Genomic DNA, 18810 nt, shown 5'->3' on the forward strand with positions numbered 1-18810 from the left:
AGATCATTCTAAAAGAGGGTACCCTGGGTGGCTCAGTCAGTTAAACGTCTGACTTCGGCTCAGGTCATGATCTCATGGTTCGTGGGTTCGAGCCCCACGTTGGGCTCTGTGCTGACAGCTAGCTCAGAGCCTGGAGCTTGTCTTCGGATTCTGTAACTCCCTCTCTTTCTGACCCTCCCCTGCTCACGGTGTCTCTATCTCTCAAAAATACATAAAACATTTAAAAAATTAAAAAACAAAGATCACCCTAAAAGCAAGGGTTCCCAATCAAACAAACAGAATGGCATGTACCTGTTTTAACCTGCATGTAGAAGCCTCCAAAAGGCTTCAAAATTCCCAAATACCTTCATTGAAAGATTCGTTGCAAAAGGCTCGTGAAAATTTAAAAACACAAGAGGTACATAAAATAAGACTGTAAGACTGAGTTAACTCCTGCTATTACTCTCTATCCTCCTTTATTTGAGTACTCATTTTTAGTAATGCTCGAAGTCATCTTTCCACTCTGAGAAGACTGCAAGACCATAAACTAAAGTCCACCAAGTTGGTGGCCTTACACACGGCCTCATCTCTACCCTTGAAGGAGGGTTGACAGGACTCTGAGGGAGTGTCAGGTAAATTGCTACCTATTCCCTTAAATAGCCAAGGGAAACTGAATTTAAAATTAATGGAAAACCTTGCCAAATTTTGGAAGATACCAAAGCTACACCCTACTTTATACTCCAGTAGGAGCTTGCAGATGTGTCCTAGGAAAGGCGAAGTTGCCTTAGTGTGAGAACTCTTACCAGAGTCTGTTCTCCTTGATCTCTATCTATGGAAACCAGTAGAGAAGAAAAAAAAGATCTTTTGTACCCTCTTTGGGGATGCCGCTTGAGTCCAAGGAGTTATTTAAAACTGCCAGGAATATTTACTGTTTGTCTCAGCTAAAAATTGACTGATATTTAAAAGGATTTTTTTGGGGCGCCTGGGTGGCTTAGTCGGTTAAGCGTCCGACTTTCGCTTAGGTCATGATCTCGCGGTTCGTGGGTTCGAGCCCCGCGTCGGGCTCTGTGCTGACTGCCAGCTCGGAGCCTGGAGCCTGTTTCAGTCTGTGGCTCCCTCTCTCTCTGACCCTCCCCTGCTCGCGCTGTCTCTCTCTGTCTCCTAGAAATAAATAAAACATAAAAAAAAAAAAATTTTAAAGGATTTTTTTTTTTTAAGTACCACTTTCTGTGGTCAGAAGTTGGCCAGATTAAAAACTGGTATTCAAGGCTTGATAGGAGTTTTTCTTTGGTATTCTCCCCTGAGCTAATATAAAAACTATGAATACAAAGGAAAAGAAAAAAAACCTTCCCAAGCTTTTGTGGACGGGTTTACTAAAACATTACAAACAACTCAAAATCCAGAACATAGAAGTCTTTTGAATTCCACCTTCATTGAAAATATTTTCATCGATATAAAAAGCATATTGAAGGGGTTTCTGGGTGGCTTAGTTGGTTTTTGTGTCCGACTTCGGCTCAGGTCATGATCTCACACAGTCTGTGAGTTTGAGCCCTGCATCGGGCTCTGTGCTGTTAGCTCAGAGCCTGGGGCCTGCTTTGGATTCTGTATCTCCATCTTTCTCTGCCCATCACCCGCTCATGCTCTCTCTCAAAAATAAATAAACATTAAAAAACATTTTTTAAAAAAAAAAAAGCGTATTGAAACTAATGTGTTTGGATGGGTGGACCAACCTATGAATTTACGTTACAATCCAATTCCTTGAGAAATTAAAAGCAACTGTTCTTATCTTACAGATCTTTGCGAAACCAGAAATGCAGCCCTAGCAACAATTCAAAGTCCACCCACTCTTTTTACCAATCCCTAAAACCCTCGCATTTATCTCAAAAGCTTGTAAGTAGTTTTGGAGGAACTTATGTTCTTTCCCTATGCCTTTGAGATGTACATGTTTTACCGGGTCTTCCCCAAAAACTCTGATCTAAACCATCCCCAGTTCCTAAGACTGAACGAAAAAAGTGGGGTAGGGGAGGCTTTTTATAAATACAAACTGCTACAGAAGGTCCCTTGTCCAAAATCTAGTTTACAGCCTTCATAAAATTGTTTGTCAAGGATAAATACAAATCTTCAATGTCTTCTCCACATATAGAAAAAGATTTAGCCATCTGAGTAGGTAAATTTAACTTACTCCAACTGTTCTTTTTTTTTTTTCTTTACAAATAGTTTATTGTCAAATTAGTTTCCACATAACACCCAGTGCTCATCCCCACAAACTGTTCTTTTATAAGCTAGTGAGTTTTGCATTATCATACCTGTCTCATGGCTACAATCTTAAAATGAAAGCTATAAGGTCTCTGTTTGCATCAGTCTATATGTTTACATGCATCTATGTACATGCATTGTAGATGTGTGGTATTTACTACCTCCGGATAGTATTACCAAATTAATATGTAAAAGATTAATTAATTAATTGGCTTAAAGAAAATTAAGTATTTATATAGATTATTCATAAAATTCTCCAAAATATAATTGAAACTAACCCAGATGCTTTTCAGGTTCACATGATCTGGAAAAACATTCAGTATTAAGGCTTATTTAAGCTTGTTGGTTTAATTAACATAGACAATCTTTAGAATTATCAACACTGAATATAAAGCAGTCATACAACTTCAATCAACCTGGTTATACTAGTCAAATAATTTCATGTTATCCCTGTTACAAAATCTGTCAGGTAGAGAAATAACTTGGAATGATGAAATTTTCATAAGCAATCTAAATATAATTGTTCAAAATAAGTGAACTAAATAGATGTAAGTGAGATAAAAGTTTTTGGGCAAACTTTTTAAATAGTTTCCCCAAATCATTCCAGTAACCTAAAACCTTAAAGTTTTGCTAAGTTAAATTAAATGATGGACAGTCACTGAATATCTAGATTATTTCCAAATAACATAAAACACAGAAACATTAATTACTGGACATAGGTTTATCTACTTTTTAGTTTCCTTTTATAGCGGAACTAAAGATTTGGGGGGGTTATTAGTAAACATGTTTTGTGTCACACTGAAAAATTTACAATGAGAAGGCTTATGTTTTTAAAAATAATGAAAAGTATTTATAAATTTGCCAAGCCACAGAATGTTAATCTAAAAGACAGTTCACAATTGTTTACTTCTTTATTTTTATTAGAAATTAAGGTCTTTAAGGATTAAAAATTCTAATATATTTAATTAAAGCTACTAGAAATAATAAAAAAAATTTCCATATGCAAAGGTAAGTAGGATGTGTGCTTTCAGAAAAAAAAGGATGGAGATGCATTTTTTTTTTGAGGGAAAAGCAAGTAATTTTGTCCTAAAGTGACACTGGTTATTTCAGAATGGGAAAGAGGAAAGACAACATCTGAAGGGTTACCAAAAAGGTTACAGAAGATTTGTCGAAAAGGAGACTTTGGAAAGGAATACTGTGTGTGATCAAGCTGGCTAAGATTAGAACAAGCTTAATGAAAATTTTTTTAATTTTTTAATTTAAAAATTTCTTTTAAGTTGGCTTCATGCCTAGCATGGAACCCAACCAAGGGCTTGAACTCACGACCCTGAGATCAAGATATGAGCTGAGATCAAGAGTTGACACTCAACCCACTGAACCACCCAGGCGCCCCAAGGTTTTATTTAAACGAATGTATTTTAATATCAAAAATAAGGTGGTACAAAAGTAAAATCTGGTTTTCTCTTCGTTAAAAGGAAAAAGTTTTCTTGAACTATTGGTCTTTTGATGAGATTGTAAAAAGTTTTTCTTTACCTTTTAAGTAATCTACCCATAAAACAAAGATTTTGTGTCTGTCTTATCAAAATAATCTCCCATGTTTCATGTTGTCTTTATTAGCTCTTCGATTACTTAAGAAAAGTTGATTCTTTGCTATTAAAAGAGCTAATTTTTTAAAAACTACTTAACATTCTGTATTTACCTTCAAAGTCTTTATCACTATGGTTAAAGTAGGTACATAAGTGTGTTTCACAGTGACTTATGATCTTATTTGACTAAGTGTTTTTTTTTAAATATTTTTTTAATGTTTTATTTATTTCTGAGAGAGAGAGAGAGAGACAGCATGAGCAGGGGAGGGTCAGAGAGAGAGGGAGTCACAGAATCCAAAGACAGTCTCCCGGCTCTGAGCTAGCTGTCAGGACAGAGCCCGACGTGGAGCTAGAACCCACAAACCGTGAGATCATGACCTGAGCCAACGTGGAGCTAGAACCCACAAACCATGAGATCATGACCTGAGCCAAAGTCAGACGCTTAACCAACTGAGCCACTCAGGCACCCCTTGTCTAAGTGTTTTAAAACCTTTTGATATTTGTGACAAAATCCCCCCTAAAATAAAATAAAATAAAAATAAAAAATAAAATTCTAAATGAAGTCTTTTTGGAGTTAACTCTGGGATTTTCCAAAAAGTCCCTGGAAAATCACAAAAGAACGGTTCTTTCTTCTTATTAAGAAAGAGAGAGAGAGAGGAGGGAGGGAGAGAGAGAGAGAGAGAGAGAGATGTTAAGCTAATTAGACTAATTAGGCTTATTGATATGCTATATTTCATGGGAAATACTCTCAAATGAGAAATAACATTAAGCCTAAAAAATGTATTTGTGCAGGTATTGTTACAAGTGCTCCTGAAACTATAAAATTCCTGGCACCTGGTATAACATTATCAGTCATAATTCCAGTTATTATCTTAAAATGTTGTAGGTCACAGAAATAACCAAATTTCTTTGTAATAACACTGTAATGAGCTCTCATCAGATCATTAACAATCGAGCATTTTTAAGTCTTTTATTGTTTACATTAGTTATAGTTTTACTCAGATGCTTTTGTAAAAGTGTTCCTGGAAAAGCTTCATCTTCAAGGAGATTCATGGAAAGGACTTTGACAAGTATAGGTTTCTGATAGCTTTAAGATCATAAAACTGAATTGGGTAGGGGCACCTGGGTGCTCAGTCAACTAAGCATCTGACCTCAGCTCAGGTCATAATCTCATGGTTTGTGGGTTCAGGCCTCACGTCAGGATCTGTGCTGACAGTTCAGAGCCTGAAGCCTGCTTCAGATTCTGTGTCTCCCTCTCTCTCTGCCCCTCCCCTGTCTCTCAAAAATAAATAAATGTTAAAAAACTTTTAAAAATATTTAAAAAAAACTGAACTGGGTAAAAAATTTCTAGAACTAATGGGAAAACTGGAATCCAGAAGAACAGGTAATTAATACATAGGACTGAATGAACTGACAAGGAAAATTATAATATTTTATGACAGTTTGTTTAAAACATTGCTGGTCCTATTTTTCCAAATTTAAGGAAACCTTTTCTTTTAAGTTATGTAGAGCTTAAAGCAGTTTGATAAAGTATACCATTGTATACAAAGATGAAACATTTACTTTTTCCCCTTATCTGACCCCTCCAGAATTGGAAACTTGAGTATTCTTTCCATAGCAATTCAGTCAGTTATCTGCACAAGTTCAATGAGAATCTGGTCTCCTTATAACACAATTGGAAAGACTGGATAGTACAGACTGAGTATAGACTCAGATATGGCCACTTTAAGGAACTACTTGGAAAAACCAGCCCGGTACCTTGCTTATAGAGTTCCCAGCTGTCTTTACAGGTAACTAAGGAAGGTTACCTCTTGGCAGGTCTGGGAACCTCAGGATATTTGGGGGACCCTGAGGAAAGAGAATCCACCCACACTATAGATACTGTAGAAAAAATCTGATGGCAAGTCCTTGGCTTAGCTCTTTGGACTCAGAGGCTTTTAGGATATCAATGTGAGATTCCTTATGAAAAGTTCCTGCAAAGCCATATGAAAAAAGGGCTCATATGACCAATCATTATTCTTGCTGTACTTATGTAAATAATAAGGCCATGTTTAATGAAAACAAATTCGTTTTACTATAATTATCTTTTTAAAAATGGGAGTTATAGAAAGAAAAAGTATGTTTTGCCTTTGTCTATATTAGATTCTTATTCTTTAGTCTCTGAGGTTTTGTTATATACCTGTAAACTGGACTAGATCCTGATTTCTAGTTACCTCAAATATCTGGCTATGACTCTCCAAAATAACATTTCCAATTTTCTCCCATGCTTCTGACTTGGAATTACTAAGAACAAAGACTGCCCTTGAATCTCCTTAGGAGAGTCTATACAATGTCCTCCCCACTATCCAGATGGCAACCAAACATCAGGGACTTGAACCCTGGGTACACATCTCACAGCTGAAGAAGGCTCTGCCTGACATATGGTCTTGTGCAAAGCTGAAGACCTCAAAATCAAATTCACTAGGAAGAGAAGGCACCAACATTGAGGTATATTGCCTTCTCCCAAGATGTCAGATCCCAAACATTTCTTTTTATTCCTCCTTCCCGGTCTAATAATCCTTTTACCTGATTTTTATAACACAGAGGTCTTTATGATTCTTTTGTCCATGTTGTACCTTGCTTTGGACTTGAAAGAAAATGATACCTGGGCCATTACAAAGGGGTTAGTCCAACTTCCAAATGACTGTGGGCTTGCCTTGATGCTGCCTGTACACTTTAATACCCTTAAATTTTATTGGCCTCCATGGCTGTCACCTTTCAGGTTCTGAGCCACAGACTCAAACAAGAATTATCAGGAAGCACATGTGATTTAAAATTAGCCCCTTTTGGCAGATCCACTTCCCTGGTTAGGAGGGAGTACAAATGAGGCTATGATAAGGAACCTCTCCTTAACTCTTTAAAGTATTATAGAATCTGCTGCTAAAAAACAGCAACCCAAAAAGATCCTTAGCCCTTCTGACTGAAGTCATTCTTGGAAACAGGATGGCCCTTAATTATCTTTTGGCTGAACAAGGAGGTATCTGTGCTGTGAATACTACTTACAGCACTTAAATTAACACTTATGAGGAAGTTGAAACTCTGCTACATAAAACCACTGAACAAGCCACTTGGCTTAAGAAAGTGTCTCTTTCCAGGGCGCCTGGGTGGTTCAATCAGTTAAGCGTCTTTGGCTCACAGTTTGTGAGTTCAAGCTCTGCAACAGGCTCTGAGCTGAGAGCATGGAGCCTGCTAGGGATTCTCTCTTCTCTCTTCTCTCTCTCTCTCTCCTCTTCTCTCTCTCTCTCAAAATAAATAAATATGAAAACATTTTTTTTTAATTAAAATGAAAAGAAAGTGTTTCCTTCAACACTCCTTTAACTTATTCAATTTTGATTGGCTTGGGTGCTGGGGACCCCAGCTCCAAACACACTCCAGATTTTGGGTCTTATGCTGCTTATAATCATAGTAGTCTCTTTGGCACACTATATTCTCTAAAATACAGCTTTAAATGTGTGTTCACAGCCACTAATCACCAAACAAATCATCTCCCTAAGACTGGAACATCAGAAAAGGAACAACGACAATAACTGACTTTAAAAATGTACCCAAGGTCATGACCTGTGAATACCACAAAGATTCAGAAGAAAAAAAAACACCAAAAACAAAAACAGAACTCATGATCTGTGAATACCACACAGAGGATCAGCAAAAAATGCAAGAATTTCAGAGCAATAGCTAGGGATGGCACTAATGCCTTAAAAGTTTAGATAACATCTCTCAGGAGTCTGAGCAAGAGACAACAGGTCCCAAATGGAGTCACTTGTGCTAAGCCCACATCACCAGACTATGACTTAATGCCTATCCTAACTAAATTTTTGCCAGTCAGACTGGAAGTTCCTGGTCAGCTGGTGAGGAAATCCACCTGGTAGACTCCTGTAGTCCCCCAAAAGAAGGTGACCTTGGCTAAAACAATCCACTTTTTGTTAGTAACTTCCTTTTCCCACCCCTTCTGCCTGTGTAAGTCTTCCATTTTTACAGCTTTGCAAAGCTCTTCTCTATTATATAAGATGCTGCCCGATTCATGAATCGAGTAAAACAACTAGACCTTTAAATTTACTCAGTTGAATTTTGTTTTTTAACATATCTCATGATCATATTATTATAGTTGATTTATTAATAAAATGAAAGTTTTGTTTAGTTCTTTATCTGGACACAGTTTGAACAAAAGCACATTTCTCTTTAGGTCCAAAAACTTTTCTTAATGTTGGTTTTACACCAGAAATTTTCTAAATCCAGCCTTTCTCAACCAAACAGTGAAGGATTTAATTATCATTAACGTGTTCTACTGAAAAATAAGTACAGTTTAACCTAGTAAAGGGCAAGAACCAAGTCAATATGAATTGCTTCTTATACCATCTCATCTATAACTACTTAGTACTAAGCTTCTAGAAAACCCTGTGATTTTATACATGGATAAGTGAAGCCCGGAGAGATTATGTGACTTTCTAAAAGATCCACAGGTGGTAAAAGGCAAAATTAAAGCAGAGATCATCTTTTCTTTTTTTTTTTTTTTTTTTTTACAAATAGTTTATTGTCAAATTGGTTTCCACATAACACCCAGTGCTCATTCCCACAAGTGTCCTCCTCCATGCCCCTTCCCCCCTCCCCCCCCCACATCCATCAGTCCTCAGTTTTTGTCAGCATTCCAGAGTCTCTCATGGTTTGCCTCCCTCCCTCTCCCCCACCATTCCCCCCTTCTTTTCCCCCTTGTTCCTCAGTTAAGTTCCTCCTAATCCTCCTATACATGCAAACATATATTTGTCCTTCTCTGCCTGACTTATTTTGCTCAGCATAACAAAAGCAGAGATCATCTTAACTTTTTAAAATATTTTAAATATTGACTAAATAAAGAGAATTCTCAACTTCTTTCTAAAAACCGGCTCTACCAATTTTTAGCACTATAGCAGTCTAGACTAATGCGGTTAGGTTCCACCTTCTACAAATTTATAAATTATTTAGAATTTTAAAAAAAGGTTTTAAATGTACAGTCAAGCTCAAAAGGAAGAAAGATGCACCCTCAGGTGTTAAAAAACAAAGAGAGACTTCAAAGCCAGAGCCTTAAGTCTGGGCTACCTCAGCAGTATCCTACCCACAGACAGGGGACTAGGCTGGCTCTGCTTTTAAGCCCCTGAGGCTAGGAATGGGCTGTTTAAATTTAAAAAGGTGTTAAATTAAACACAAAGTGTCCTAATTTACACAGATACTAATCAAAAAAGCTGGTGTAACAATGATGATATCAGATAAAATAGACTAAGTTAAAAGTCAGTTCAATGTAAGGCACAAAATAGTCTAAGCCATTTTCACAGGAAAGGTCTCTGATGTATAGAATGTAAACCTGAACCTTGGGTTTGGGACAGATTGTTACAACATGAGGGAAATTTGGGCCGAGAATAGGGTACTCATTATTCCCTACTTCCTTTCAAAGGGATTTTACTCTACAGTTATCCCCAACAGGACACATTTGAAATTACTTTAAACATCAAAACAAAACTGTATTAACTAAAACAGTCAAGGGTCAGGTTCAGCTATGAGTACAAATGTCTGCAACTATGGAGAATAATATTCTATGAAATGCCTAAAAAGGAAAGAATTGGGAAGTTTTATAGAATTCCCTTTCTAGGCTAAATAACCATTTCCCAAACTATAAGGACATTTAAAAGGAATACAAAAATCTTTCCTTTATAAAATATATTTCCAAAAATATATCTAAAACATGAAAGATCTATATAGGCTTTTAAAACAATCTTTAAATTTATCTTGAATTTATGAGCTCTTTCCCCTTAGCATCCCAAAATTTCTTAAGAGTTTTATGTTCCCCAAATATAAAGTGTATATTAGTATCTACTTCTGAATACTTCCAGTGAGTTTTTCTTTTTAAATTATAACTTTGGAAAAGAACTGATAAGGCCTTATAAAAAGGTCTCAGCATGCTAGAGCTCACTGTATTAAACTGAACCAACTGTGACAAATGGAAATGGGTGATGATTTTGGATTTACATTTTCTAGTTAAACAGACAGAAATGAAGCCAGAAACCTTGACCAAAAAAGACTTAAAAAAAAAAAAAAAACTATACTAATAAGTTGGAAGCATGCATACTCATCAATTTATTATTAGAACAATCTTTTAGGCTAAGTTTATTTATCACTTGTTTGTCTAGAGTCGAGTCCTTTTCACCTCAGAAAATCTGTTTTATTTTTCATTTTGTTTCTAGCTAAGGCCAAAATATCAAGTTTGAGACGAAGGTTCTTCCACCCCAAACTTAAAACAAAATAAAGCCTAAGTTACATTCTATTTTGCATTTCCACTTACTGCACCTCCCAGAGGACTAAGTCTTTTTAGTGAATCACTGTTCTGGATCTGAACTGCTTCACTTCACTAACGTCTTGGCAAGTCATCTACATAATTTTAGTCACACAGTTTTTACATTAAAACATAAACAAGAGGGGCGCCTGGCTGGCTCAGTCGGTTAAGTGTCTGACTTCATCTCAGGTCATGATCTCATGAGCTCAAGCCCCCCACTGGGCTATCGGTTCTCAGCCCAGAGCCACTTTGGATCTTCTGTCTCCCTCTCTTTCTGCCCTGCCCCTGTAAGCTCTCTCTCTTTCGCGCTCTCTCGTTCTCCTTCTCTCTCAAAAACAAAACAAAACAAAAAACCAAAAAACCACTTAAAAAAAAAACCATAAGCAAAAGAGAAAAGTCTGTTTTGGTAAACAATCTAATGGTGAGTCACTTTTTCTTTTCTTTTCTTTTATTTTTTTTTAACTTTGCCTTTCTTATAATTAAAAGCATCTAAATATTCAAAGACAAATTATTTCTATATTTTTGTTGAACAAGAAGAGTCATGTCTAAAATGGAGAGTCACTTCAGAGACTCACTCTCAGAACTAATCAGGAAATCTCCAAGAACATATATATCAGAATCATCAAAGAAACTTTTCCCAAAATATATGTGTTTTGTCTTTTCTAGACACCCAATAAATCAGACTCTCTCTGGAAAATTCAGACGATTAAAATAACAAGAAAATACTATGCAATATTAAAAAAGAACAAAGTTCATCTTATCAGGTTTGGCCTTTGATTTTACCCTCCTTAGGAGCTAGTAAATTAGCCTGCTGCTTTTTCATGGATGCTGGCAGAAGACAGAATGACTCCTGGGTCGTTCATAGCACAACAAGCAATATGAGCACCGTGTCTGTGATGGTTCCCTTGGCCATAAGTCCCACAGGGGTCATGCAGATGGTCTAGATGGATTTCTGGACAGGAAGTGGGTTGTGTTATAGGAAAGGAACACCAAGCCCAGGATTCTGTTGTTTTATCACAGACAGCAAGCAAATCTCCTCTCTGTCCCAGAGGGAGACATTACCTCACCTCTCCAGGTTGCTTGCTGCAAACACAACTCTGAGAAATGACCTAGGTCAATAGCAATTAGGGTCTTGCATTCTGTAAGAGGTCTTGTATTCTTTAAACCAGCAAGATGTGTTGGAGTACAAGAGAACTGGGTTAAGAGTGTTTCTCAGTACATTTCTATGAACTAATATGGAAATGTATGAAGAGTTAAACGTGAAGATTAAAATAAAAAAATCAAGATGTAGGAACATATTATAGCATAACCTAGCTTTGTTTTGTTCTGCTATTTACAGGAGAGACATGTATATCTTGTAAATGCACAGAAAACTTTTACGTTTTTTTTGTTTTTTGTTTTTAATTTCTGAAAGAGAGAGACAGTGTGAGCAGGGAGGATCAGAGAGAGAGAGGGAGACACAGAATCTGAAACAGGCTCCAGGCTCTGAGTTAGCTGTCAGCACAGAGCCCGACGCGGGGCTCGAACCCACGAACTGTGATATCATGACCTGAGCCAAAGCCGGAAGTTTAACTGACCAAGCCATCCAGGCGCCCCCACAAGAAACTTTTAGAAAGGTATTTAAGAACCTGCCTTGGAAGTGGGAATGGGAAACCTGAGTATAAGAGGGACTTCCATTCTACTTTATACTAGTCTTTTTGCTTTGTTATTACAAACACATTTTTTTTTAACAAATCATAAAAATTCACCTGTTTTTTGTCAGTAGATATTCTGGTCATCTCCTCATGATCTCCTAAGGGTCCATGCTTTCCCTCTTCCTTTTCCTAATTAAAAGCAGATTGTGGGGGGAAAGATTAGTACACAAAACACAGAATTAGCTCAGTATTTCCTATTTGAAGGCTGGTTTTCTTGGCTTTCGCTCATTCATTTTTTTCCTGATGAAAGTCTGCATTGACTTCACACATTATTCAGGTTCAAGTTCAGACTACTTAATCTAGTAAATAAGGCAGGCCCCTCCATATTTTTCTAAAATACAGAAGGATTGAAAGTTGTGGTCAGAAAATAAAATTCGGTAGTTTAAGATTTCAGAGGGGCGCCTGGGTAGCTCAGTTGGTTGAGTGTCTGACTTTGCCTCAGGTCATGATCTTGCAGTCCGTGGGTTTGAGCCTTGTGTCAGGCTCTGTGCTGACAGTTCAGAGGCTGGAGCCTGCTTCAGATTCTGTGTCTCCCTCTCTCTTTCTGCACCTCCCCCACTCAGACTCTGTCTCTGTCTCTCTCTATCAGAAATAAACAAACAAAAAAAGATTTCAGAGTTGGGGTAGTTTTGACAAATAGTCAGAGTGTGGCCATGGCTAAGAAGGACTAAAGGGGAATAGAAGTAAATTAACTAGTTTATGCCCACCCTAGGATGAAGGAGGAGAAGGAAAAGGAGAAGAAGGAGAAGCAGAAGCAGAAGCAGAAGAAGAAGAAATAAATTAATTGGAATTGGGAAGATAAGAAACTATGCAGCAAAGGTATTAGGTACGGATTGTGGTAGGCAAAATAATAGTACCCCAAAGACTTTACTGTCCCATTCTCTGGAGACTATGGCTCTGCTATATTACCATGGCAAGACCGTAGATGGAATTAAGCCTGCTAATCATCTGACCTTGAGATGGAGGATTATATGAGTGGGCCCAATGTAATTATAAGTGAAAGAGAGAGGCAAGAGAGTCAGTGCAAGTGTGATGCAACATGAGAAAAACAGCCTGCCACTGCTGGCTTTAAAGATGGAGGAAGATGTTCATGGTCTAAGACATGTGGGCAGCCTCTAGAAGCTGGAAAGATAAGGAAAGGGATTCTTGCCAGAGCCTCCAGAAGGAAAACAGCCCTGCTGACACTTTGAAAACAGCCCTGGTGGGCCCAGTGAGGCCCATTTCAGGATCCGACTTCCAGAACTGTAAGATAACTATGTGTGTTAAGCCACCAACTTTGTGGTAATTTGTTAGAGAAACAACAGGACACCAACACAGAGATGTCCACAAGTCTCTTCTACAAGTAAAACTTGAAGTAGAACGTTTAGAGCCAGGGACCAAACTCCTCCAGTTATTAATTCAACAAATATTTACTGAATCTTTGCTCTGTGCTAGCCACAGACCTGGCTGGTCATGATGTAGCACTTAACAGAGCTTATGACACAGGAAAGTGACCATGAAATGACAGAATGATACAGCAAAATTCTATGAGCCCTGAAATAGGCGGATATGTGATAAATTAGAGAAAGTTTGAAAGTGGGAATGGCAAACTTGGTGAATGTTGACCTCTTAGTCTTAAGAAACAAATGCTGGATGCTAGAAAAGGAATAACCTCTAAGAAGTTTACAAGAAAAGCCACATCCTGGGAATAGCGTTTCTATTCTGGGAAAACAGGAAGTGGAGAAGGTGATGATGTTGGTAGTGAAATGGTGGGGGTGTGGATGGTAGCAGTGGTGATGGTGATTACATGAAGGAAAATAACAACAGTATCTAACACTGAGTACTTCCCAAGTAGTGAGCTCTAAATTATGTCTTTTAATCCTCACCACTTTACAAAGTTGTTCCTATATTGTTCTCATTTTACAAATGAGGAAATTATGGCTGAGAGAGATTAAGTAATTCGACCAAGGTCACATAGCTAATAAATGGAAGAGCCAGGATCTGAGCCCCAAATCCACTGTCTTTACCATGATGTTACCTGCTACTGTTCTGGAAAAGTACAGTGAGTACACAATGGGAAGAGTGGACAAGAGGGATAATACATGATGTGTAGAGAAAAATGAGGCAATAATGCAGTTACTCTAATTCTTATACTAAAGTAATACTCAGGAAATTTAGATATGTTTAACTTAACTAAAATGAAAAATTATGAACCAATAGGAGACATTATAATTTTAAAGGACAGCCATTTCCATAGTGCTGATTTCTAGTCTAAAACTTTTAATTAAATGTGCTTTTCCCAAGAAGTCTCATAAACAATTAGTTTCTCTTCCATTCATTTATCTAGTTTTGGGCTGGATTCTTAAAAATCATTAGGTTTTAATACATAAAATGTAAAAATGTACACTTTGCTGAGTAATCCTCAAGGAGCACCCACACAGTATAAATATTTGGCAACACAGAAAATCTCAAATACCAGTCGTATTTAGAAGTGGTTGTAAGTTAGGGCACCTGGATGACTCAGGTGGTTAAGCGGCCGACTTCAGCTCAGGTCATGATCTCTGCTGACAGCTCAGAGCCTGGCGCCTACTTTGGATTCTGTGTCTCCCTCTTTCTCTCTGCCTCTCCCCTACACATGCTCAGTCTCTCTCTTGAAAAATTAAATAAACATTAAAGAGATAAAAAAAACCAACAACCCAGAAGTGTTGTAAGTTAAAATATACTGAAGCTGGTAACTGACAATCTAAATGTCCAGTACTAAGGGATATGGTACATCAATATAATGGATTGTTATGCAAACATTAAAATGATAATGGCAAAAACATATGGCATATGCTATGTGCCAGGCACTATCTAAGAGCTTTACAAACACTAACTCAGCCACTTTTCATAAAAGCCCCATATGGTATGTACCAGTAACATTCCATTCTACAGATGAGGAAGTTGAGAGAGGTAAAGTAACTTACTCAAGATTACATAACTAGTAAGAAGTGGAGCTCATATTTGAACCCAGCTAGGCTAACCACAAAATCGCTGACTACTCATTAACTATTAGATTAAGTTGCTGCTTCAATCTTTGTAATAGTATTACAGCATAAGCATTTTCCTATGTTAAGTGAAAAAGGCTGGATCCAGAATGAAATGATCTCAAATAACTTTTAAAAAGAGAGACAAAGAGAGAGAAAAGATTGAGAAACAGCATGAAAAAGTCAGTAGTCTCTAGATAGTGGAATTATGAAAAAGGTTTTTTCTTCAGTCCATTTTATAAATAACAAACATATATTACTTTGGTAACACAAAACTATTTTAAGACAAAAGGTTGGTAAAGTGTCAAAGGCAGTATTTCCAGTAAAATTATGTGTCAAATTGCATTAGAGTTTCTGTGACTTACTTTGTTTAGCAAAAGCAGAATAAAGAATTTAAGTGTAACAAACATATGTTAGCTTAAAAACATTTTTCTTCTGTTAATAGGAAAAAATCTTACTCAACCCTGTGAACACCATGTACAATTAATACTGTATTTAATCTAATGTGCATCCTGTTGAAAGAGAAGTTAATTTCAGTAAAGGATTTATTCTTGATTTATATATTTGTATATGTGTATATGCATGTGTGTATATGAATTAAAATAAGATCAAATCTTCATATTACAGTGTCTTCACAATTAGAATTCAATTTCTAACAACCCCAGCTTTAAAAATATGCTTTTAAAAAGTCTTAAATCTCTAAATACTTGCTTCTAGTCTATCTCTTCAAGACAAATTTTATCTACAAAAAAATAAAAACAAGCCAAATAAGCCCAAACAGCTTAAAAATCTTTTACTTTCATAAGAAAATATTAAGCTATTAAGAGGTAGAAAGAATAAAGGACTTCAAAGTCATGAAGGAAATGAAGAGCTCTCTCAAAGCCATTAATAATATGTGGAGCTAGGGTGGGAGTTAAGGGAGTGATTAAGAGATAGGGAGTAAAAATGCTTAACAGTTTTTATAATATTTTAGTATTTATTAAACATTTCACATAGGAATTGGAGGAGAAAACTACCCCAAGAGATACCATCTTATCAGGAAGAGTAAATTCCCTGTATACATACAGACTTTACAACCTTCACAAAAATCAACTCACAATGGATCATAGACCCAAATGTAAAACATGAAACTATAAACTCCAATAAATAACAAAGGAGGAAACCTAGATGACATTGGGTATGGTGATGCCGTTTTAGATGCACAAAGGCACGACCCATGAAAGAAATCAGTGATAAACCAGACTTTATTAAAAAGAAAAACTTCTCTGTGAAAGACACTCTCAAGAGAATGAGAAGACAAGTCACAGACTGTGAGAAAATATTTGCAAAAGACAGATCTGATACAAGACAGTTATCCAAAATATACAAAGAATCCTTAAAACTTAACAATAAGAAAACAACCAGAATAAAACATGGGCCAAAGATCTTAACAGACACCTCACCAAAGGAGATATACAGATGACAAATAAGCATATGAAAAAATGCTCCACATCGTATGTCATGAGAGAAATGCAAATTAAAACAAGATACCACTACCTGTTTATTGGAATGCCTCAAGTCCAGAACACAGACAACACCAAATACTGGAGAGAATGTGAAGCAACAGGAACTCTCATTCATTGCTGGTGGGAATGCAAAATGGTACAGCTACTCTGGAAGACAGTTGGGTAGTTTCTGACAAAACTAAATATACTCCTTATCGTACAATCCAGCAATCATGCTCCTTGGTATTTACCCAAAGGAACTGAAAACTAATGTCCACACAAAAATTTGCATATAGATATTTATAGCAGCTTCATTCATTCCAAGTTATTGAAATAACTTGGAAGCAATCAAGATATCCTTTTGCAGGTGAATAGATAAAGAGTGGTACATCCAGGCAATGGATCTTACTCAGGCTAAAAAGGAGGTGATCAAGCCATGAATGGACATGTGGGAACCTTAAACGCATATTGCTAAGTGAGAGAAATCAATTTGAAAAGGCTACATACTAATGTATAATTCTGACTATATGATGTTCTGGGAAAGGCAAAATTATGGAGACACTTCAAAAAAAAAAAAAAAAATCAGTGGTTGCCAGGGCTGGGGGGTGGAGGAAAGATAAATAGGTGAAGCACAGAGAATTTTTAGGGAAATGAAAATATTCTGTATGATCCCATAATGATGGATACACGCATTATTCATTTGTCCAAACCCACAGAATGTACATCACCAAGACTGAACTATAAGGTAAACTGTAGACTTTGGGTGATCAGGATGTGTCAATGTAGTAGGTTCATCAATTATAGCAAATGTACCACTCTAGAGAGGATGTGGTTAATGGTGGAAGCTATTAACATAGGGATGGGGGGGTGGGGCTGGGAGTATACGGGAAATCGGTGTACTTTCTTGGAAACTTTGCTGTGAACCTGTAAGTGCTTTAAAAAGATAAAAGTCCTAATTATCAAAAAGTTAATTCCTTAATTCCCTGTTAAAATTCTTCAATATAGTCCCTACTTATAAAATCTAAACTCCCTTGCAAGGTATACAATATTTTTTATCTGATTCCTATATACCTTTCCAAGTTCATCTTTATTCTCCTCCCTCTACTTAACTTCACCCTCCCCCATGAGGACCACCAGTTCTCTCACTCCTCCAGATAGTTCCATATGGAGTCGCCTGGCTTGGCAAATACCTACTCATTCTTCATATCGCAGTGCAAATGAAGCCTCCCCTGTGCATCCTTTCCTCACTTCCCCATGTAGCGCCTGGCCTGCAGTCTTTGGCTGTGATACCATCTGCTTATACTTGGTACTTGACTCTGCCATCAACTGCATCTTAACTGTTTAAATGCTTAGTTTTAGTCTTCATTAGAAAATAAGAACCAAATATTTTCTTTTTGTATCTCCAGTGGCAAGCACCAGGATTGAGGGGTGGAGGAAAGAAAGATAAATAGGTGAAGCACAGAGAATTTTTAGGGAAATGAAAGTATTCTGTATGATCCCATAACGATGGATACATGCATTATACATTTGTCCTTTCGCTTTTTTCAAAAAATGTCTTAAATGCTTAAACGACCTAATACTACTTTTCACGTATGGCCTTGGCTCCCTCAAACATTGAGAACGAACCATCATGCTTGGAGTGTCAAGCATGGAGGAAAATGCGGAGATAGTAGCACCCTGCTGACCAAGGGCTGGAGAAAGTAAAGTTGTAGAATGTACATACTTCAAACCCATTGGCTTTTATGATTATTCTTTTTATACATTCCTAATCTGTTCTGATCACCTTTTTGAGATCCAAAAAAGAGACTTATTTAGGAACAAGAAACCAATTAGCCTTCATAGATCACCTATTTCGAAAGTAGATGCTAAAGGGGTATGACTAAGACATGGAAAAATAAGGTAAAATAAGAGATGATTTCAACCTTCAAGTCATTTACAGTTTGGTGGGAGAGAAGGAATACTACTCACATGAAACATCAACTGTAGACAACTGAATAATAAATTATGTAATCGAATTGTCCAAACCAACATATAAACACTATTAATACCTGATAAACATGGCAGAGTCTGAGATGGTAACATTTCTATTTTTAGATTAGAAAGATGAGCTTTTACAGTCCTGAGTTACAAATATCATACTAAACCACAAAAGTATTTTGCAAATGTTAAGACTTTTTACTTTGCTTTTAAGTGTGACAGAAACTGGAAGAATCAAATTTTAGACTTGCTTTTCTAAGTGAGAAAAAATATGGAAACAAAATATACCTGAGATTTTTGTCTTTGGGCTGTATTTACTACTGGGAAGAGCTCCATCCAGAGACTGAGCAGAGTGAAAAGGTTGACTTTAGAAAGCCTTGGTATTTGACCTACAAAAGAGAGGGCAGACATTTTAAAATTTTACTAATGATGAAAACAGGAACTAATACTCAAGGTGCTAATGCCTTAACTCAGTTGCTTTAGCAGGAG

The 18810-nt window shown here is 36.9% G+C and overlaps 1 protein-coding gene across 2 annotated transcripts in view; it reads right to left on the bottom strand.

Moving 5' to 3' along the window:
* CDADC1 (cytidine and dCMP deaminase domain containing 1) overlaps positions 1-18810 on the bottom strand; it is a 66561-nt gene that overhangs the window by 46940 nt on the left and 811 nt on the right. Inside the window, exons 2-3 of one of the 2 annotated variants that reach the window (XM_039252168.1) lie at positions 18610-18710; positions 11910-11984 (exon numbers count right to left, since the gene is read on the bottom strand). In XM_039252168.1, coding sequence (XP_039108099.1) covers positions 11910-11984; positions 18610-18710 — 176 coding nt within the window. The remainder of the gene's footprint in view (positions 1-11909; positions 11985-18609; positions 18711-18810) is intronic. The other variant, XM_039252169.1, reaches the window with a different exon arrangement.

This window comes from Hyaena hyaena, unplaced genomic scaffold (assembly GCF_003009895.1).
Source record: "Hyaena hyaena isolate Hyena2069 unplaced genomic scaffold, ASM300989v1 scaffold_410, whole genome shotgun sequence".
Lineage (NCBI taxonomy): Eukaryota > Metazoa > Chordata > Mammalia > Carnivora > Hyaenidae > Hyaena > Hyaena hyaena.